The 23,440-nt window shown below is 44.8% G+C and overlaps 1 protein-coding gene across 2 annotated transcripts in view; it reads right to left on the minus strand.

The window, feature by feature from the left end:
* Positions 1-23,440, minus strand: part of LOC118398480 (leucine-rich repeat and fibronectin type-III domain-containing protein 2-like) — a 146,946-nt gene that overhangs the window by 19,180 nt on the left and 104,326 nt on the right. For both annotated transcript variants that reach the window (XM_035793859.2, XM_052470798.1), the window contains one exon: positions 4,999-6,395. In XM_035793859.2, coding sequence (XP_035649752.1) covers positions 4,999-6,374 — 1,376 coding nt within the window. In that variant the 5' untranslated portion in view covers positions 6,375-6,395. The remainder of the gene's footprint in view (positions 1-4,998; positions 6,396-23,440) is intronic.

The following is a 23,440-nucleotide window of genomic DNA, read 5'->3' on the forward strand; positions in this document are numbered from 1 at the left end:
CATGCGTCCTCCGAAACACAATCCAACCAAGCCGCACTGCTTCTTAAGTAACACAGCGCGCATCCAACCCGGAAGCTAGCCACACCAATGTGTCGGAGGAAACACTGTACACCTAATGACCTGGTCAGCGTGCACTGCGCCCGGCACACCATAGGAGTCGCTAGTGCGCGATGAGACAAGGATATCCCTACCGGCTAAACCCTCCCTAACCCGGACGACGCTAGGCCAATTGTGCATCACCCCATGGACCTCCCGGTCGTGTCCGGCTGCGACAGAGCCTGGGCTCGAACCCAGAGTCTCTGGTGACACAGCTAACACTGCGATGCAGTGCCTTAGACCACTGTGCCACCCGGGAGGTGAGATATGGCTTTTTCTTTGCAACTCTTTCCAGCTACAATAGTCATTTACAACATTAACAATGTCTACACTGTATTTCTAATCATTTTGATGTTATTTTAACGGATAAAAAATGTGCTTTTCTTTCAAAAACAAGGACATTTCTAAGTGACCCCAAATCTTTGAACGGTAGTGTATGTGAAGTGTGAAAATGTGTCTGTGTGTGGTGTCAATATGCATCTGTGTGTGTGGTGTGTGTGTGTGTGTGTGTGTTGGAGTGTCAGTGTAGTATGTGTCAGTGTGTGTGGAGAGTTTTGTGAGGGTGCATAGAGCCAGTGCAAAGGAGTATGTGCAAAACAATTAAGATAAAGATATCATTTGATTAAATGCTCAGCAGTCTTATAGCTTGGGGGTAGAAACTGTTCAGGTGCTTTTGGTCCCAGACTTTGGTGCTCCGGTATTGCTTGCCGAGTGGTAGCAGAAAGAACAGTCTGAATTGGGTGGCTAGAGTCTTTGACAATTGTTAAGGTCATCATCTGAAACTACTCATATTAGAGGTCCTGGATGGCAGGGAGTTCGGCCCCATTGATGTACTGGGCCATACACATTACCCTTTGTAGCGCCTTGTAGTTGGATGCCGAGCAGTTGCCATGCCAAGTGGTGATGCAGCCAGTCAAACTGCTCTCAGTGGTGCAGCTGTAGAACGTTTTGAGGATCTGAGGGCCCACGACAAATCAGTTCAGCCTCCTGGGGGGGGATGAGGCGTTGTCATGCCCTCTTCACAACTGTGCTGGTGTGTTTAGACCATGATAGGTCCTGAATGATGTGGACAGTAAAGAACTTGAAGCTATTGACCGGCCTCCACTACAGCCCTGTCGATGTGAATTGTGGCAATAAGCTCCTTTGTCTTGCCCGCGTCGAGGGAGAGGTTGTTGTCCTGGTACCACACTACATTCTACTTTTACATTTTGGAACACAGCTTGTGTGTTTTGTAACAGACTTTTTGACGTGTAACTGTAAGTTATATTAATGTTTTATTTTTATTAGATAATCTGATTTCAGGTCACATTATCTTCTTGACACTGAAATATGATGTAATATTATTACTGTCTCATCATCATCGGTGATCAGGCCTACCACCATTGTGTCGTTTGCAAAGTAATGATGGCGTTGGAGTCTTGCACGGCCACCCAGTCGTGGGTGAACAGGGAGTACAGAAGGGGACTGAGCACACACCCCTGTGGGGCCCCCGTGTTGAGAGTCAGCGTGACAGATGTGTTGTTGCCTACCCTCACCACCTGGGGACAGCCAGTCAGGAAGTCCAGGATGCAGTTGCAGAGGGAGGTGTTTAGTCCCATGTTTCTTAGCTTATTGATGAGCTTGAAGGGCACTATGGTGTTGAATGATGAGTTGTAGTCAATAAAAAGCATTCTCACATAGGTGTTACTTATGTCCAGGTGGGAAAGGGCAGTGCAATAGAGATTGCATCACCTGGGAATCTGTTGGGGTGGTATGCAAATTTCAGTTGGTCCAGGGTATCTGGGATGATTGTGTTGATGTGAGCCATGACCAGACTTTCAAAGCATTTCATGGCTACAGATGTCAGTGCTATGGTGCGGTAGTCCTTTAGACATGTTACCTTGGCTTTCTTAAGCACAGGGACTATTGTTGTTTGCTTGAAACATGTAGGTATTACAGACTGGGTCATAGAGAGGTTGAAAATGTCAGTGAAGACACATCCTGGTAATCCATCTGGCCCTGCGTCCTTGTGAATGTTAACCTGTTTAAAAGGTCTTACTCACATCGGCTATGTATCATACAGTCATCCGGAACAGCTGGTGCTCTCATGCATGGTTTAGTGTTGCTTGCCTCGAAGCGAGCATAGAAGGCATTTAGCTCGTCTTGTAGGCTCGCTGGGCAGCTCATGGCTGGGATTCACTTTGTAATCCGCGAGAGTTTGCAAGCCCTGCCACATCCGACAAGTGTCAGAGCCGGTGTAGTAGGATTCTATCTTAGTCCTGTATTGATGCTTTGCCTGTTTGATGGTTCCTCGGAGGGCGTAGCGGGATATCTTATAAGCATCCGGATTAGTATCCTGGTTCTTGAAAGCGGTAGCTCTAGTTTTTAGCTCACTGCGGATGTTGCCCATAATCCATGGATTTCTTTTTTGGGGATATGTATGTATGGTCACTGTGGAGATAACGTTGTCGATGCACTTATTGATGAAGCTGGTGACTTATGTGGTAAACTCCTCAATGGCATCGGATAAGTCCTGTAGCTTAGCGTCTTGTACCAATGCTTCATTGGACCACTTCCGTATTGAGTGTGTCACAGGTACTTCCTATTTGAGTTTTTTCTTGTAAGCAGGAATCAGCAATATAGAGTTATGGTCCCATTTGCTGAATGGAGGGTGTGGAGAGCTTTGGATGCATCTCTGTGAGTGGAGTAAAGGTGATCTAGAGTTTTTGTCTGTGTGAGTTGCACAGGTGACATGCTGGTAGAAATGGGGTAAAACTGTCACACCCTGATTTGTTTCACCTGTCTTTGTGATAGTCTCCACCCCACTCCAGGTGTTGCCCATCTTCCCCATTATCCCCTGTATATTTATACCTGTGTTCTCTGTTTGTCTGTTGCCAGTTCGTCTTGTTTGTTCAAGTCAACCAGTGTTTTGTCTCAGCTCCTGCTTTCTCCAGTCTCTCTTTTTCTCACCCTCCTGGTTTTGACCTTTGCCCGTCCTGACTCCTAGCCCGCCTGCCTGACCACTATGCCTGCCCCTGAGCCTGCCTGCTGACCTGTACCTTTGCCCCCCTCTGGATTACCGATCTCTGCCTTACTCTGAGCCTGCCTGCCACCCGGTACCGTTGCCCCACTGGTTTACTGACTACTGCCTGCCTTGATCTGTCTATTTACTGCCCCTGTTGGAATATTAAACTATTGTTTATTCAACGTGGTCTGAATCTGGGTCTTACCTCCATACCTGATAAAAATGAATTTCAGATTTCTTGCATTAAAATCATCGGCCACTAGGAGCTCCGCCTCTGGATGAGCATTTCTTGTTTGCATATGGCCTTATAGAGTTGGTTGAGTGTGGTCTTAATGCCAGCATCAGTTTGTGAAAGATGAAATCTTTCTTGGTAAACAGTATCGTCTACAGCTTATCACGACGTATAGTATCTCAGGCGAGCAGTACGTCGAGACTTCCTTAATATTAGAGATTGCGCACCAGCAGATTTTTCCAAAGAGACACACACACCACCCCCTGGTCTTAGAGGACCCTGCCATTCTGTCCTGCCGATGCATAGAAAAACCAGCTAGATGTATAGTATCCATGTCCTTATTCATCCAAGACTACGAGAAATATACGATATTACATTAATGTCCGAACGGTGCTTCTCCAGTTTATTCTCCAGCGATTGCACATTTGCCAATAGAACAGAGAATGTAGATTTAAATTTTGAATTCTCCACCATATTCTCACCAGGGTGCCCGTGTGCCGGCCCCTATAGAGCAGTCTTCACGTCCTTCGGGTGTCAGGGATTAGGGCCTGGTCCAGGATAATCACTGTCTTTCGCATCCTACTCATTGAAGTAGAAGTCCTCGATTTAGTGATCGCTGTTCTGATGTCCAGAAGCATAGGAAACGATGGCGGAAACATTATGTAACAAAAAAGTTAAGATCAGTGCAAAAGAAATACACAAAATAGCATAATTGGTCAGGAGCTCGGAAAACAGCTGCCATTCCCTCCTATTCTAAAAATGTTTGATTACACTGACTATAGGTTGCAAGATTTACACTATAATTTTAATCATCCCTGTTATAATGGCAATTTATAATCTACCGTCCGATTCCAGTGAAATAAGTAATGTTTTAAACTAAAACGCTATAATAACGAACTGTAGTGGCAATGACTGGAAAAAACTGATGACAGAGAAATAAAATAAAATATATAACGAAAGGGGTACATCTCCGAGGCTCTAGCTGAAATTATCTGACGTTCTCAAGGTTTTAACAGAGTAACTGATTTAAATGGCATTAAGTAATTGGATTTCCTTTCTGGCTGGTTTCACAGTCGTTTGGAGATGTGCTACTTTACAATGTATCAGCTTCCAGTAATACATTTTCAGCCTCATCAAATAGCTCTGGATTGACAGAATATCCACCCATTGATTTTAGGGATGGAATTCTCTTGCTTATGGCCTACTAAGCATAAGTGAGCCGAACGGCCATGCAGCGCTTAGCGAAAAAAGGCAGTGTAAAATTGGAGAGAGTTGTTTCGCTGTTGAACAATTCAACAGACAGACAAAAGCAATGGATGATGGATGGATCACTTTGGATCGAGCTATATTAGCTCTATTATTATAGGCAACTCGGTTTGAAAGGCTGAAAGTTCTGTACACGTGGCAGTGTTATTGATGCTGTGCATTTTGTCTAGTGTAAAAGGCATTGTTTACTGTACACTATCTTTGGTGAAAGCTGAGAGACAAATTCTCTTCAGGCAATCAAAACAAGTCACCTGGAGTGTTAAAACAACACTTGTATTGAGTGTCTCCTCCATACAATATATCACAACTTGTTATTTTGTTACGTCATAGATCAAAGCTATCGGTGTACTTTCTCATCTGAAAATGAATTTAAAAAAAATTAAAAGTCTGCATTTGTTACCTGTAGATGAGGACTTCGTCGTCCGAACAGTTGTACTGGAGCTGAAACATTTTCACCTTGGGCGCTGCCTTGCTGACTGTCCACTTAACCAGAGCTGAAATGGCTGTCACCTCTGACACAGTGACCACTTTCTCAGGCGGGCTCTTAGGAACCCCCTTGCTGATCCTAGTGGTGCCTGTGATGTCTGAGAGGCGGGACTTGGGCTGCGAGGCTTGACTGGTGCCGTTGCTAAGGTGGGGCAGCTGGATGATTGACAGCTCCACAGAGGCGGTGGACTCTCCAGCCACGTTGGCAGCGATGCAGGTGAAGGTACCGTAGTCCTTGGAGGTGGTAATGAGGATTTCCAGGGTGCCGTTGCGGTAGACAGCGTTACGGGATGAGTTGCCGAGGAGACGGTCATCGGGGGCCATCCAGTGGATGGTAGGGGTGGGGTCTCCAACAGCCTCGCACCTCAGGCTGGCCGTCTGGCCCTCCAGCACCAGCATCCTGTGAGTGTGCTGAGTGATGAGTGGCGGCTCGCACACAAACTCCTCCTCCCTCACATACCAGAAGTAGCGCCCTTTCAGGCTGGGAGGGGAAGCGCAGGTCTCCAGGTCGTCATCCCTCTCCAGCCGCCGCAGCCACAGCACCTCGCAGTTACAATGCAGGGGGTTTCCCCCGATGCTAAGGGACAGCTGAGGGGTGTAGGGCGTGGTCAACAGCACCAAATCCTGTGCCCTGGCGAAGATGGGGTCCGGGGGCAGCTTCTGCAGCCGGTTGGAGGTGAGATCCAGGCGAGCCAACCTTTCTAGATTAGTAAAGGTCCCCTCAGGGATAAAGTCCAGGAGGTTATGATCAAGACTCAACTGGTGGAGGGAGACCATCTGCTTGACTGAGTTCCAGGGCAGGCTCCTCAGGTTGTTGTAGGACAGATCCAGATCCTCCAGGGAGGGGGCCAGGTCTTCGAAGGTCCTGTCTGAGATGCTTCCCAGCTGGTTGTTGTTGAGGATGAGGTGCTGCAGGTTAACCAGGCCCCGGAGATCCTCTGGACCCAGCTCCATGAGGCGGTTGTTGTCCAGATGTAAGGAACGCAGGGTCTCCAGGTCGCCGAAGGAGAAGGGCTGGATGTAGCTGATGGTGTTGCGGCTGAGCGTCAGGTCCACCAGGTCGGTCATGTTGGCAAAGTCCTGCTGAGTGATGCGGAGGATGTAGTTGCCACCCAGCCGGAGCTCCACAGTGCGCCGGTCGAGGTCCAACGGGACGAAGAGAAGGCCTTTGGAGGGGCACAGGGTCCCAAGGGACTCGGATAGGTTCTGGCAGACACAGTACTTAGGGCATGCATGGGCCATCATCACTGCGGTTCCCAGGACCAGCAGGCAACAGAGGATGTGGTCCATGGTAGAGTCACACAAAGGAACCTACACACACAGAGAGAGAGAGACATGATTAGTTATTTTATAGTGGGCACTTCTCATTTCACTATTGCTATGGCAGACAATCATGAGCTCATGCTGCTGTAAACTATCTATGCGGGTCTCTGCCTAGAGCAGTGGGGTTTTGGGGCCTGTTGTTGACAGCCTCCCTGGGTAATCTTGATGTGTATTGATTGGACTGCATTTTGATCAAACTCAACAGCTGCCATCAAATCCACATGGATTATAACTAGATTTGATCTGTTATTTATGGCCGGATAGGAATGTATGTGGGTGGATGTGTGTGTGTGTGTGTGTACAATAAATCTGTGAATCCTAATTAATCATTTAAAAACAATATTAGGTCACTTATCTACTAACAGCTAGTCGTAAAACAGTCATACATAGAGGCAGATTTAACCAAGTGTTGCTCCAGTGAGACATCAAAACATTTATATTTACCATGTTCTGTTTGCATTTTTGTCAAAATTAAGTTATAACTTTGTTCTGTTCAATGTTCTCTACCTACACCATATGAAACAAGTATGTGGACACCCCTTTAAATGAGTGGATTCGGCTATTTCAGCCACACCTGTTGCTGACAGGTGTATAAAACCAAGCACACAGCCGTCTCCATAGACACACATTGGCAAGTAGAACAGCCTTACTGAAGAGCTCAGCAACTTTCAACGTTCCACTGTCATATGATGCCACCTTTCCAACAAGTCAGTTCGTCAAATTTCCTGCTAGAGCTGCCCCGGTTAACTGTAAATGCAGTTATTATGAAGTGTAAATGTTTAGGAGCAACAACGGCTCAGCCGCGAAGTGGTAGGCCACATAAGCTCACAGAATGAGACCGCCAAGTGCTGAGGTGTGTAGGGCGTAAGAATTGTCTGTCCTCAGTTACAACACTCACTACCGAGTTCCAAAGTACCTCTGGAAGCAACATCAGCACAATAACCACACACAAGACTAAGATCACGTCCGCCATTGGATTCTGGAGCAGTGGACACAAGTTCTCTGGAGTGATGAATCACGCTTCACCATTTGGCAGTCCGACAGACAAACCTGGGTTTGGCGGATGCCCCAATGCATAGCACCAACTGTAAAGTATGGTGGAGGAGGAATAATGGTCTGGGGCTGTTTATCATGGTTCGGGCCCCTTAGTTCCAGTGAAGGGAAATTTTAACGTTACAGCACACAATGCCATTCAAGAGGATTCTGTGCTTCCAACTTTGTGGCAACAGTTTGGGGAACGCCTTGTCCTTTTTCAGCATGACAATGCCCAAGTGCATAAAGCGAGGTCCATACAGAAATCGAGTTCGGTGTGGAAGAACTTAACTGGCTTGCACAAAGCCCTTAGCTCAAGTCCATCGAACACCTTTGTGATGAATTGGATTGTCGACTGCGAGCCAAGCCTAATCACCCAACATCAGTGACAGACCTCACTAATGCTCTTGTGGCCGAACGGAAGAAAATCCCTGCAATGCTCCAACATCTAGTGGAAAGCCTTCCCAGAAGAGTGGAGGCTGTTTTAGTAGCAAAGGGGGGACCAACTCCATATTAATGCCCATGATTTTGGAAAGCGATGTTCGATGAGCATTTGGCCATGTCAAATCAAATCGAATCAAAGTTTATTTGTCACGCGCGCTGATTACAACAGGTCTAGTAGACCTTACAGTGAAATGCTTACTTACAGGCTCGAATCAATAGTGCAAAAAAGGTATTAGGTGAACAATAGGTAGGTAAAGAAATAAAACAACAGTAAAAAGACAGGATATATACAGTAGCGAGGCTATAAAAGTAGCGCGGCTACATACAGACACCGGTTAGTCAGGCTGATTTAAATAGTATGTAAATTTAGATATGGTTAAAGTGACTATGCATATATGATGAACGGAGAGTAGCAGTCCCGTAAAAGAGGGGTTGGCGGGTGGAGCACAATGCAGATAGCTCGGTTAGTCAATGTGTGGGAGCACTGGTTGGTCGGCCCAATTGAGGTAGTATGTACATGAATGTGTAGTTAAAGTGACTATGCATATATGATAAACAGAGAGTAGCAGCAGCGTAAAAAGAGGGGTTTGGGGGGGTGTATATCATACTCTAAATACCCCAATTCTGGTTGCTAAGTTCAAAAGAATGCAATATAAAAATAGCTGACACCAGTCAAACCGATGAGGGTTCTGAAATGTAATGCCAATTATCTCAGAATCATCTTTTTGCAGGTAGAACGTTATAGTCCCAAGCTCCCGATGTGTTATGGTGGTACAGTAAGTGTGGTAGCACACTACCATAATAGAAGTCACTAATAACCTTTAGACGTACGAGTTACCATACCCAATCTCATGGATGACTAACTCTGGAAAATCAGCTGTAAATGTCTTCGCAACCCATACGGAACAATCTTCAGAGTTGATGGTGTCCTCTGAACAGTCCACAAGGTTAATTGAGGACCTCTTTGAGTGACGTCATCGTTTTTCGTGAGTGTGTTTGTAATTTTGTTAATTTGTATTCTATTATATTTAGTCAATTGTGTGCATGCAGGGCTCCCTTACGGAAGAGACCTTGGTCTCAATGGGACTGACTCCCTGTTGAAACACAGGTCAAATGCATCCTACCTATAGGGGGCAGTGTCAGCTGGGACCAGGTAAGGAGCCGTCGGTATGCAGAACAAGTCTGTGGTGTGCACAGGTAGAGGGAATTACCGAGCTAATCAGCTGAATGAGTGTGATGTGTGATCTCCCGACCAGCGGGGCTTTTGATTTGGTGTCTTTCGTTTGACATGCCCTTTCGGAGTTTCATTTTGGTATTATAATTTGTTTGTCACTGTCACGCTCGCTATCCTCAAACTCCCTGTCATGAATCGACCAAGGTGCAGCGTGCATGTAGTTCCACATCTTTAAATGAAAGTGAAACCGAAACAACCAAAAAACAAACAGGTAAACAGCAAAGACCGTGATGCAACCGAGGTGCACACAAACACACACGGAAAAATAATTACCCACAAAACACAGGTGGGAAAAGGCTACCAAAGTATGGTTCTCAATCAGAGACAACGATTGACAGCTGCCTCTGATTGGGAACCATACCAGGCCAAACACATAGAAATAGAAAACATAGAATGCCCAACCCAACTCACGCCCTGACCAAACCAAAATAGAGACATAAAAAGGAACTAAGGTCAGGACGTGACAGTCACCAACTTAAACATCAACGACCCGCCTGTGCTACTTTCACGCTAATGCACACACCTAGTCAGGATACAGAACAATTGTGCAAGCTTAGGTTGTCTAAACAGTTCCGCAACACATGTACAATTTGTCTAAAACACACGGCATTTATGACAGAGCCATTAATCATGGAAAAGGTTGCCCTTTAATGGCTCCTGTCATTTATGGTCCTCTGTGGACACCGTAAGGTCCCTTTCGGGGAAGTCATGTGACACAGGTCAATTCCAATAATGGATAATTCACTCAAGTGGAGATAATTCTGTAAACAGAATGTATTCTTTGTGATCAGGGAATTCAGGGTAATAACTCAAGCCCAAAGCATTGGCGATGTCTATGAGTTGCTTCATTAATCTTCCTCTTATTAATCTTGATAATGTCAGCTACACACACATGCGGTCTACAAACATACACACACACACGAGGCACGCAAGCGGGCACAAGCGCAAGTCCTCACACAAACACACATACACACAGACACACACACACACACAAGGCTGCTGATGGGACGATGACTCATAATGATGGCTTGAATTGATTAAATGGGATGGTATCAAACACATGGAAACCACGTGTTGGATGTGTTTGATACCGTTCCATTTATTCTGTTCCAACCGTTACTATGAGACTGTCCTCCCCAATTAAGGTGCCACCAGCTGCCTGTGACACACACATACACCTCTATGACCTCACTGTCTACTCATCCGTCAACATCCACACCCTCTTTCATCACACCGTGATGGACGTAACCTGTTTATCCAACAACATACAAGCCTAGTCTCTCTCTCTCTCTCTCTCTCTCTCTCTCTCTCTCTCTCTCTCTCTCTCTCTCTCTCTCTCTCTCTCTCTCTCTCTCTCTCTCTCACTCTCTCACTCTCTCACTCACATACAGGTAACTACCAAAATAAAGGAAACACCAACATGAAGTGTCTTAATAATGTGTTGAGACGCCAGAACAGATTCAATGAGCCTTGGCATATATAAGTGTTTGGAACTCTATTGGAGGGATACGACACCATGCTTCCACGAGAAATTACATAATTTGATGGTGGTGGAAAACGCATTGTCAGGCGTTGCTCCAGAAATCTCTCATAAGTGTTCAATTGGGTTAAGATCTGGTGACAGACGGCCATGGCATATGGTTTACATCGTTTTCATGCTCATCAAACCATTCAGTGACCACTCGTGCCCTATGGCTGGTGGCATTGTTATCCTAGGAGAGACCACTCCCATCAGAATAGAGTTGTTTCCCCATAGGTAAAAGGTGATCTCTCAGGATGACAGTGTGTTTATTGGTGTTCACCTTTCCCTCAAAAGGGTTTAGTGGACCTTAACCATGCACCCCTTTCAATATACTTTGTATCCCTCATTTACTCAAGTGTTTCATTTATTTTGGCAATTACCTGTATATTATCTTGCAAGGATTTCCATATAAAGTAGCGTATGCTATAAAGCAGGACATTTTTTTGGCATCAATTGATTTGAACCACATTTGTAATTATGTCGACTTGCAGCAGAATTCAAAGACCTTTGGTAACACAAAGCATCTCTGGGGCTTTTGATCTCCAGAAAATGGAGGTGGCTAATCGTTGGCCCGGTGATTCGAGAAACGGCAAAGCTGTAAGGATGGATAAGAGAGCACGCTTCACTTTAAAGTGGAAATCAGCAGTTGAAACAATAACAAAGCATATCCCCGCCCCTGTTTCAGTAAAAAGCTGAGGGATGGGTCTGGAGAAATGTAATCACTCTCAAATTCATAGACAGAGCTATGGATGCAAAGATTGACCAGTTTTTGCTTACATTTACCTTGTTTACAAACATTGGAGTAAAATACATTTATATTTAGGTTCTGATTGAGTCAGACAGTTGAACATAATAAAGCATTTAGAATGGATTAAATTCGCTCTGGATAAGAGCGTCTGCTAAATGACTTAAATGTAAATGTAAATGATTAGTAAAATGTTTATTCATATTGATCATTACACCATTCATAGATGTTTAATATAGGTCCATATTAACCATTTACTAATATTTATTTAAGTATTTTTGTGTGGCCTCATCTAACATGGGCTGTTTATACCTTATAAACAGGGGCGGCAGGTAGCATAATGGTTAGAGCGTTGGGCCAGTAACTCAAAGGTTGCTAGATCGAATCCCTGAGCTGACAAGGTAGAAATCTGTTGTTCTGCCCCTGAACAAGGCAGTTAACCCACTGCTCCTAGGCTGTCATTGTAAACAAGAATTTGTTCTTTAACTGACCTGCCTAGTTACATGAAGGTAAAAATATAAATAAATACTATTACAAAAAAATGGAGTGACCAGTGTAATTTCTCACAAAAAGATGGACATGCCATTCGTAGCAGTACCTGATGCTGTTTAGAGAGAGAGAGAGGACGTTTAACACACGGACGTTTAAGGAAATATAATTAACTTTTGATTCCCAAAAACCGTTGTGAAAGAACTGCAATTTGAAGTTTTTTTTGCTAATGAATGTGACCGGATAGGACAGATTTTCTGTAATGGGTTTGTATTCCTTCATTACTACTGATATGTGATTGAGGCAGAAGGGGGGCTGAGAGTTTCTCTTTGCGAGGGTTGAGATTTCGCATCCCGGAACTCCTGATTTCTGACAAGGGTTCATAATATGACCGGCAAAAAATTCACCACAGGTCTAGCTTCTAACATGCTCACCCACTGGCAGGTGCATCAGAACATTATCACAGAGGTTCAAATGTCTGCTTACAATATGGGCTAATCAGTTGCCTGAGGAAAAGGAGAGGAACACATGGCGCCTGGATAGAATGTTGGTCGCAATGTTGGTAGCATAGAGGCCACGACAACATGATGAATAATTTGTGATAATTCTGGTGTTATCCATTGTATAACAAATCAAATCAAACCCTTATTAGTCAAAGGATTTCAACTGTACTGTGAGCTCTTCAAATCGAATGTTGGTTGTATCGAAGAAGCTCGCTCGTTTCTTATCATTCTTGTATTATTCATTGTTATTGTCAAATCATAATTTACTCAGGGGAAAATAGATTGTCGACGTTCAGATGTTCTTGACGGGGCGCTGACTGTTCAGGTCCTAGACGATAGCACAGCAAATATAGTCGAAGACCTCAAGGTACACTTCCCGGAAAATAAACCATGATTCATATTTCCATGGATATGATACTCCTACCGGTTTCTTGCATTGTTTTAGCAGGTATCTCTCTCATTAAGAGGCTCGGCTGAAGGTGAGATGTTTCCGACCCAGATAATTATCAAGCCTCCGCATCACATTCAGACGTGGGTACTTGCAGTTCTATAATTGGTATCGCAGGCAGGTACAACACATCTTCCCTTATATATATGATCATAACATAGCCTACAGGGAAGAACGTGTGGCTGAGATTTATATATTCACCCACACATTTACTTTGACAGTGCCTGCCTGTACATATGCTGTATGTTCCGATTGTATACCATATGTTTTCTAGTGAGATTGAGATATTGAATTGTCTGTGCATGTTAGTATTGTGTGCTGCATAGTTCTAGTCAGATGAAGATATCGGATTGGGAGAGTTCTGCCTGGCTGCATGTGACAATCCCATCTCTGTCACCTTGCAGACAGAGTGATCCAGTGTAAACGTCTCGATCTGGGTGTTGAGTCTTTGTCTGCAGAAGCTGGATCAGGACTGATACTTTATTTCATCTTCAAGACCGGGTGCCTATTAGCATCCTTCTGCTCGCGGTTTAGTGAACGTGCTCTAAGTAGCTTTCAGAACAGATATCTCCTCTCCCCTATCCCCTTCCTGAATGGAGGGCTGCGTGAGTCTGCAAAGACGTCTGTTCTGAGTGTGCACTTTAGAGAGGGAACTACCAAGTTGATGGAGACGGTTGTGTTTAGGGGAAATGTCGGTGATTTGGGCCGGGAAGGAGGGCCTGAAGGACTAAATGGCAGGGGTACATGGTAGGGTGGGAATTGCGGAGGGAGTGGAGAGCTGTGGTTCACTCGGCTTGTTAAATGGAGCATCCTGCTACAGACACACAGAAGGCAGACAGATATAGCGAGACAGACAGACAGATGCCCGCACGCACGCACGCACATACACATACACACACACACACACAACATCACGCCCTGTAAGGCTCCGCTCTTGTGATGTGTCGCCTTTTTTCTGCTGCAGTGCCATTTTAATTCTTCCCGCATGGCTGCATGGTTTCTCGGGCAACACTGATCTCATTTATCAAAAGTGACAGCCTGGGCTAAAGATCAGCATATTCTAACTAAGAGAAAAGAAAACAGTCTCTCGCCCTCACCTTTGCATAGCCCTGTCTCTTTCTCTCATTTTAATAACCCCAGAACTTTTTATTTGGTTTTGTGGGTTTTTTTTCAGACAGGGGGTTATAGGTACAAAAACAATCAAAGAAATGCACAACAAAGATAACCCCAAGCCATTCCCCCTTCAGTCCCCATCCACCCGCCCACATCCTCCCCACCTGTTTTTCGTAGCAGCGATGCCTGCCAGCTGCAATCTTCTCTGATTGATTGAGAGATTCGAGGGACTACCATCGTCAAGTAACATACTGTAATAGATGCAACGCATTACATTTTTAAATTACCCCAGAGCTTCTTCATTCACCAACCAGGTCTTCTGTCTTCCGCTGCCAAGTTTCCTATGACTTTGAGGAGCAAGCTCCCATTAAAAAGATGAAAAAGAATAATAGCTGTTGGTGACACAACGAGATGGATTCTCTATTGTCTGCTTAATTAACCTCATCAGCTAATTCTCCGTCCACCTACTCAAAGGTTTCTTTGGTGTGACATGGCAAAGGATTCCTTCCTTCTAACGCAGCGGTGAGATTACATTTCAGGGGAAATGATTTGCCCTTTTGGGAAGACATATGACGGGATTACTTTTACCTTCTCCACAATTAGGAATCGAAATTAAATATATAACCATTGACAACTCAATTGTTCAGGCCATCATTTGGATCCTTCCTTGGTCCAATAGAGAAGAGTCCCTGGCATGCCTGCAATGTGGTAATAGCCTTTATCTCCCGAGCACCATAGATCACATTGCCACAGATCAGCAGGCTTCATGACCAAATCTCTCAGGGGAGAATACTCAGGGCAATAACAGGCTGCAGGGAGAGAGAGAGGCCCTCTCAAATGCCAGCGCAGTCATGCAAGGGGCAATATACGTTAGAGTATATTGGCAGAGCAGTTAAATAGGCATGAAGACACACAGGTGCACTAGCATGCACAAACATACACGCACACAAACTATGAGTGCGCACACACAGACTAAACATGCATGCAAACACACACACGCACACACCCATTTTGCACTGGGAACAAGACATACAGTGGGGAGAACAAGTATTTGATACACTGCCGATTTTGCAGGTTTTCCTACTTTACATTTACATTTAAGTCATTTAGCAGACGCTCTTATCCAGAGCGACTTACAAATTGGTGCATTCACCTTATGACATCCAGTGGAACAGCCACTTTACAATAGTGCATCTAAATCTTTTAAGGGTAAGAAGGATTACTTTATCCTATCCTAGGTATTCCTTAAAGAGGTGGGGTTTCAGGTGTCTACTTTCAAAGCATGTAGAGGTCTGTCATTTTTATCATAGGTACACTTCAACTGTGAGAGACGGAATCTAAAACAAAAAAACAGAAAATCACATTGTATGATTTTTAAGTAATTAATTAGAATTTTATTGCATGACATAAGTATTTGATACATCAGAAAAGCAGAACTTAATATTTGGTACAGAAACCTTTGTTTGCAATTACAGAGATCATATCTTTCCTGTAGTTCTTGACCAGGTTTGCACACACTGCAGCAGGGATTTTGGCCCACTCCTCCATACAGACCTTCTCCAGATCCTTAAGGTTTCGGGGCTGTCGCTGGGCAATACGGACTTTCAGCTCCCTCCAAAGATTTTCTATTGGGTTCAGGTCTGGGGACTGGCTACTTAAAAATCATACAATGTGATTTTCTGGAATTTTGTTTTAGATTTCGTCTCTCACAATTGAAGTCTACCTATGATAAAAAAAATTACAGACCTCTACATGCTTTGTAAGTTGGAAAACCTGCATAATCGGCAGTGTATCAAATACTTGTTCTCCCCACTGTAAATCAAGACGGACACATCTTCATTCCAATCTAGCCTCCCTATTGGGCATATAGTCACAGGTAATGGGATGAGACAGAGAGCTCTGTGTCTCAGGGAGCATCTGCCCAGGCTGACCCCCACACTGTACCTGCCAGTCCCCCTCCGCCCCCCTCAGTCCCCCCGGTCTCCCTGGCTGAGCGGTCAGCTGTAGTTGGCCCATCTGGCAGCTCAGATAGTCAGTAGACTTCCCCTGATGCTGCACCTGCTCTAATGAATGACTTAGAAAATTAGGAGCATTAAACACAGGCTAAGAAATGCTGTCCGACAAAAACAGGTTCTAAATCTCTCTGGGAGAGGCGTTTGTTGTGTTCCAAGTGGTAAGAGTGTGAGAAGAAGCTACCCGCCTGAGGCGATCAATATAAGCACGGCTGTTTGTAAAAAGAGATGCGAGAGATAGAGAGGGGGCAGCATGGGAAAGGGAGGGAGAGATATGAAGGGGAGAGAGAGAGGAGGGAGAGAGACAGAGTGAGATATCACTGATAACAGGGCAGTCTTATTCACCAACTAACAACTAACCAGGGCTATTCCTGCCGCTGTGGTGTCAATTGCACCTGTGAATGAGTGAGACAACACCCACGAACCCCAGCCCCTCATCCTCCTCTTCATCAACATCTCTGAATATAGCACTCCACAACATTGCAAATAGTCACCATCATTTAACACTGTAGTCAATGTTGTGTTGATGTAGCTCATTGTCCAATCCACATCATATGACTCCTGCCCAGCACACTCTCTCTCTCTCTCTCTTTCTCTCTCTCTCTCTCTCTCTCGCACTTTCTCTGCCTCTCTCGCACTTTCTCTGCCTCTCTCGCACTTTCTCTGCCTCTCTCGCTCTCTCTCCCACTCTCTCCCGCTCTCTCTGTCTCTGCCTCACTTTCTCTCACGCTCTCTCCCACTCTTTCCCGCTCTCTCTCGCTTGCTTGCTTTCTCTGCCTCTCTTGTTTTCTCTGTCTTTCTCTCTCCCGCTCTCTCTTTCTCTCTCTCCCCATTTTCTCTGTTTGAGTAGGACCAGGAGAGGCGACTGCTCTTATCAGTGTATGTCAGACAGCATCCCACGTCCTCCTACAGTACACGAAGCCCACAGGCTCACACACGCAGGAATCACATTTATGCCTAAAAAGAGTCAGTGAAGATCATAGACAAAGAGAAAGAGGACCAGAGGGACACACAGACCCAGAGAGGCAGAGATGGACAGAGGAATGGAGAAAGGGATCGACAGAGATATTTCCTTCTCTTACATACTGCACATTTCAGAACATTACAGTATTTTGGGTGGTGGCAATGGTCATGGTGGTGGCGGTGGCAATGATGATGATTGCGGTCTTGCTACTGCTATGAAATAAGCTACATTACTTCTACTCCTACTGTTATGAATGTCAATGTAATGGTGCAACACTCTACTCAGCCCACAATATATCAAACAAGTAGAATATTTTGTAAAATAGTTTCAATCCCACTTCTGCTTTGGATTTTGTATTGCCAAAGCTGTTTAATAAAAGATTATACGATCATTAGTTCAGAGAGTATCAAATTCACTGGGCTTTTTAGTGAAGCACGATAAAAGGCAGATCTTATCCAGTGTGCCCTAGCCTTTAAACTAATCAAAAGGGAGGAAGCAACATTTATTTTAATCTTTTTAATAAGTGTTACATAACCTTTTTTCATGTAGATTAGAGATTGGGCTAAAAGCACAGAGAGATTTCACTACAGAGACACTGTTGTTATTATGTCGCATTATCTATTGACTTCTGTTGGCACAGCATGTCTTCCAAGGTCATCTAACCATCATAGTTTTGTAAATGGCTTTCAATGGAGTGGAAGTTTGCTGCCTTGAGAAGATCAATGGAGTTCTCTATTGGGATTCTTCTGGGGCTTTTGTGAACAACAAATTGAGCATGAGTGGTGTTGGCCCACTTTCTAATGTTTTTTTTTTCTTTCTGTTTGTTAAGCCATGTCTTTGTTGAGGTGCTTCACATAGGGCATTCAAGGGGACTTTGAATACTATACTGCGGATTGTTGCATGCGTACAGTCGAAAAAAGGGATTCATTATCGCATGAAATAATTATAGACAGAGCTCAGAGCAATCTCGAGGTAATGAGAGCAATTAAACGGGGATGAAATATTAATAGGGTAGGATATTACTTTCCTCCAATACAAGTGGCATAAAAAGTAAAAAGTCCTGTTGCTTTTCGGGGGGCTCCGCATGGCTCTTTGGTAGCATCCTTCCTACTCAGGAAAACAGGCTAAAGACGGAAACTAAAAGAAGCAGAAATCGTCTAGAGAAATGGCTTACAGTAAACAATCCCCATCCATAAACAGCCTTCATGTTTATGTGAGCCTCTCTTATCTCCTGTCATATAACTCATTGGAATAATGAAATGCCGTGGAGTCAGTGCCTATGCAGTGGCTGCCCAGAGGGGGTTATAGCTAGCCTGCAAATAAGTCCCATCTGGCCAATAACTAAATGTCATTCCATTGTCTCTTTGAAACTTCCCAAACAATAATAACGTTGTGCACTGAGTTTACCAAACGTTAATATTGAGTTAATATTGAGTCCCCCCACAACCCCTCTTTGACCTAAGAACTGCCTCAATTCGTCGGGTCATGGACTCAACAAGGTGTCGGAACCATTCCACAGGGATGCTGGCCCATGTTGACTCCAATGCTTCCCACAGTTGTGTCGAGTTGGCTGGATGTCCTTTGGGTGGTGGACCATTCTTGATAAACACAGGAACATTTTCTTAAGGCTTAAAATCCCTCTTTTACCTGTCTCCTCTCCTTCTGACTGCAGTGGATTGAACATCATAGTTTTCACCTGGATTCACCTGGTCAGTCTATGTCAAGGAAAGGGTTTTTAATGTTTTCAGTGTATAGGGTCAAATCCAAGAATGCAATCCGGAGAGATCAAAAATGGAATATATACCGTCAAGAGTGTTGGATCAGATGAAATTACGACGGGTTTAGTTCCGGCCTTGCCGTCTTAATCGGAGCCACACAGCGCTGCTGTGAAAGAGACGAGAAGACAAATAAACAATAAGTTGCTCAAGAAATGATGACGCCACATTTTAAATAGAGGTAATGGAAAGCTCAGGAAGATGCAATTATGTCGACTCAGTGGGAAGGAAGTGAAGTTATTATATCGCGGCAGATTTTCAATACACACCTAACCCACCTGGGGTGGCAGGTAGCCTAGTGGTTAGAGTGTTGGGCCAGTAACCGAAAGGTTGCTGGTTTGAAGTATTGAGCTGACAAGGTAAAAAATCTGTCATTCTGCCCTTGAACAAGGCAGTTAACCCACTGTTCCCTGGTAGGCAGTCATTGTAAATAAGAATTTGTTCTTAACTGACTTGCCTAGTTAAATAAAGGTTACATTTACTCAAGAGTCTCGGGACACTTGAGTAGCAGAGTAGTAGCAACAGTTATTCATACAGGCAGAGGACACCATTTCAAAGTGCCACACATATGCAGTGCATCAGTACATTTCAGATATTTGAAAACATATATTGATAAAGTGATATGAAAATGAAATTAATAAAAAATAAGTGCACCAAAAATAAGAAGCAGTAAAAATGACCAAAATTACTATATATAAATGCTGTATAAATTACTATTTGGACTACTATAACTGTAAATAATCAGCACTCTTTACTGTCTCAATGTCCTCTCCTTGTTCGGGCGCAGTTCGGCGGTCGACGTCACCGGCTTTCTAGCCATCGACGATCCACTTTTCATTTTCCAAAACATTTCTGCAGCATAGAAGGTCCCCAGGAACACATTGGTCTCCATCATTCTTAAATGGAAGAAGTTTGGAACCACCAAGTCTCTTCCTAGAGCTGGCCGCCCGGCCAAACTTAGCAATCGGGGGAGAAGGGCCTTGATCAGGGAGCTGACCAGGAACCTGATGGTCACTGTGATAGAGCTCTAGAGATCCTCTGTGGAGATGGGAGAACCTTCCAGAAGGACAACCATCACTGCCTGGTATGGCAATTGCTTGGCCTCCGACCGCAAGGCACTTCAGAGGGTAGTACGTACGGCCCAGTACATCACCTTCCAGAAGGACAACCATCACTGCCTGGTACGGCAATTGCTCGGCCTCCGACCGCAAGGCACTTCAGAGGGTAGTGCGTACGGCCCAGTACATCACTGGGGCAAAGCTGCCTGCTATCCAGGACCTCCACACCAGGCGGTGTCAGAGGAAGGCCTACAAATTGTCAAAGACCCCAGCCACCCCAGTCATAGACTGTTCTCTCTACTACCGCATGGCAAGCGGTACTGGAGTGCCAAGTCTAGGACAAAAAGGCTTCTCAACAGTTTTTTACCTCCAAACCATAAGACTCCTGAACAGGTAACCAAATGGTTACCCGGACTATTTGCATTGTGTGCCAACCCAACCCCTCTTTTTAGCTGCTGCTCCTCTCTGTTTATCTTATATGCATAGTCACATTAACTATACATTCATGTACATACTACCTAAATTGGCCCGACCAACTAGTGCTTCCGCACATTGGCTAACCGGGCTATCTTCATTGTGTCCCAACACCCGCCAACCCCTCTTTTTACGCTTCTGCTACTCTCTGTTCATCATATATGCACAGTCACTTTAACCATATCTACATGTACATACTACCTCAATAAGCCTGACTAAACAGGTGTCTGTATATAGCCTTGCTACTCTTTTGTCAAATGTCTTTTTGCTGTTGTTTTATTTCTTTACTTACCCACACACACACACACACACACACACACACACACACACACACACACACACACACACACACACACACACACACACACACACACACACACACACACACACACACACACACACACACACACACATCTTATTTTCCCGCACCATTGGTTAGAGCCTGTAAGTAAGCATTTCACTGTAAGGTCTACCTACACCCGTTGTATTCGGCGCACGGGACAAATATACTTTGATTTGATTTGATCTCTGCAGCACTCTACCAATCAGGCCTTTATGGTTGAGTGGCCAGAAGGAAGCCAGTCCTCAGGAAAAAGGCACATGACACTCTAGGTCAAGGTCACCAGCCTGCTCATTATTACGCACAGCTGTCACCATCGTTACGCGCACCAACGCCTCATCAGACTCACCTGGACTTCATCACCTTCCTGATTACCTTCCCTATATCTGTCACTCCCTATGGTTCCTTCCCATTTTTCTGTTTCATGTCTGTACGCTGCTCGTGTTTCTTGTTTTGTCCAATTTCGTTAATTTATTAAATGTATTCACTCCCTGTACTTGCTTCCCGACTCCCAGCGTACACGTTACACATGACAACCCGCTTAGAGTTTGCCAAAAGGCACCCAAAGACTCTCAGACCTTGATGAACAAGATTCTCTGGTCTGATGAAACCAAGATGACATATTTTGGCCTGAATGTCTAAGCGTCACGTCTGGAGGACACCTGGCTCCATCCCTACGGTGAAGCATGGTGATGGCAGCATCATCTGGTGGAGATGTTTTTCCGAGGCAGGGACTGGGAGACTAGTCAGGATCGAGGCAAAGATGATCGGAAACAAAGTACAGATAGATCAAGTCAAGAGTCAAGAGTCGAGTGTGCAACGCTGTCATCAAGGTAAAGGGTGGATACTTTAAAGAATCTCAAATATAAAATTATTTTGATTTGTTTAACACTTTTTTGTGTTATTTCATAGTTTTGATGTCTTCACTATTATTCTACAATGTAGAAAATAGTCAAAATAAAGAAATAACCTTGAATGAGTAGGTGTGTCCAAACATTTTTGTTTGGTACTGTATATATAATATTATTATTTTTTAGTTTTGTCTTGTATTGATTGTATGTGGGTGTTTTAACGTGCAGGGTATTACATTCCTCGTTTTGTTTATAGTGTGCAAGGGGAATTCAGCAGGGGAGAATTGTTTCCACTTGCTGCTGCAGAAATGTGTATTTTATGCTTATGTATTCTAATTGGTTGGTTGAAGTCAGGTGTCAATACGATGTCGTGTCATTGGCATCCTGCACGTCTAATATGCTTTCTTGTGTCTATCGTCAGAATAAACACCAATCAACTGGGCTTGCTGGCCGGACAACTGGGCTTGCTGGCCGGACAACTGGGCTTGCTGGCCGGACGATTTATAGAGATCAATCTTTTTGTATCTGCTGAACCATTGTTACATTATCAGCCTGGTCACATAGACTAGACATAACATATTGAATGTAAATCCTGTACACTAAAATGAGTATGATACATTACATGACAAAGTATGTTGACACCTGCTCGTCAAACATCTAATTCCAAAATCATGGGCATTAATGTGGAGTTGGTCGCCCCTTTGCTGCTAAAACTTCCTCCCCTCTTCTTGGAAGTCTCTCCACTAGATGTTGGAACATTGCTGCATGGACTAGCTTCCACTCAGCCACAAGGGCATTAGAGAGGTTGGGCTTCTTGTATGTCCTGTGTTGGTTTTTGCTAAGTACTTTGTAGCCTCTGCTTTTAAGGTATGTGTCCCCATAGGAGGCAGTGTTTTTATTGAAATTGTTTACTTACTTTGTGTTCTGTTTCCAGGCGGGAAGGGGAAGTCGCCTAAGGAGTGCTTAGGCAAGAGGCCTGCGGGCATACATAACCCGTAGTATTCACTGTCTATGTGTAACAGAATAATTTTAAACCGTCCCCTCGCCCATACCCGGGTGCGAACCAGGGACCCTCTGCACACATCAACAACAGTCACCCACGAAGCATCGTTACCCATCACTCCACAAAAGCCGCGGCCCTTGCAGAGCAAGGGGAACTACTACTTCAAGGTCTCAGAGCAAGTGACGTAACCGATTGAAACGCTATTTAGCGCACACCGCTAACTAAGCTAGCCGTTTCACATCCGTTACACTCACCCCCCTTTTGACCTTCCTCCTTTTTCCGCAGCAACCAGTAATCCGGGTCAACAGCATCAATGTAACAGTATCATTTTAAACCGTCCCCTCGCCCATACCCGGGCACGAACCAGGGACCTTCTGCACACATCAACAACAGTCACCCACGAAGCATCGTTACCCATCATTCCACAAAAGCCGCGGCCCTTGCAGAGCAAGGGGAACTACTACTTCAAGGTCTCAGAGCAAGTGACCTAACCGATTGAAACGCTATTCAGCGCACACCGCTAACTAAGCTAGCCGTTTCACATCCGTTACATATGCACACTAGGTAAGACCTGGGCGGACCACCCCTGTATATTGGTTAGCGCACCAGGTGGTGCTAAATTAAGTATTGGGTAGGAGAGGGGGCTTTGATATTTACTTTCTTTGTTTCCTCTTCCTAGAGGCAACAGGTAACATCGTCATTTTCATGGTATCCAATTGGTAGAGAGAGCCATAATCTTCTGAAAAACAACCCAAAAACAACCCAGCCAAGATGCACTGCTTCTTGACACAACGCCCACTTAGCCCGGAAGACAGACACACCAATGTGTCAGAGGAAGCACCGTACACCTGGCAACCGTGTCAGCATGCATTGTGCCCGGCCCGCCACAGGAGTTGCAAGTGCCCAATGGTACAGGAACCTCCCTGCCGGCCCTCCCCTAACGACACTAGGCCAATTGTGCGCCGCCCCATTGGTCTCCCAGTCGCAGCCGGCTGCGTCACAGCCGGCTGCGTCACAGCCTGGGCT

This window comes from Oncorhynchus keta, chromosome 19, assembly GCF_023373465.1.
Source record: "Oncorhynchus keta strain PuntledgeMale-10-30-2019 chromosome 19, Oket_V2, whole genome shotgun sequence".
NCBI classification, from domain to species: Eukaryota; Metazoa; Chordata; class Actinopteri; order Salmoniformes; family Salmonidae; genus Oncorhynchus; species Oncorhynchus keta.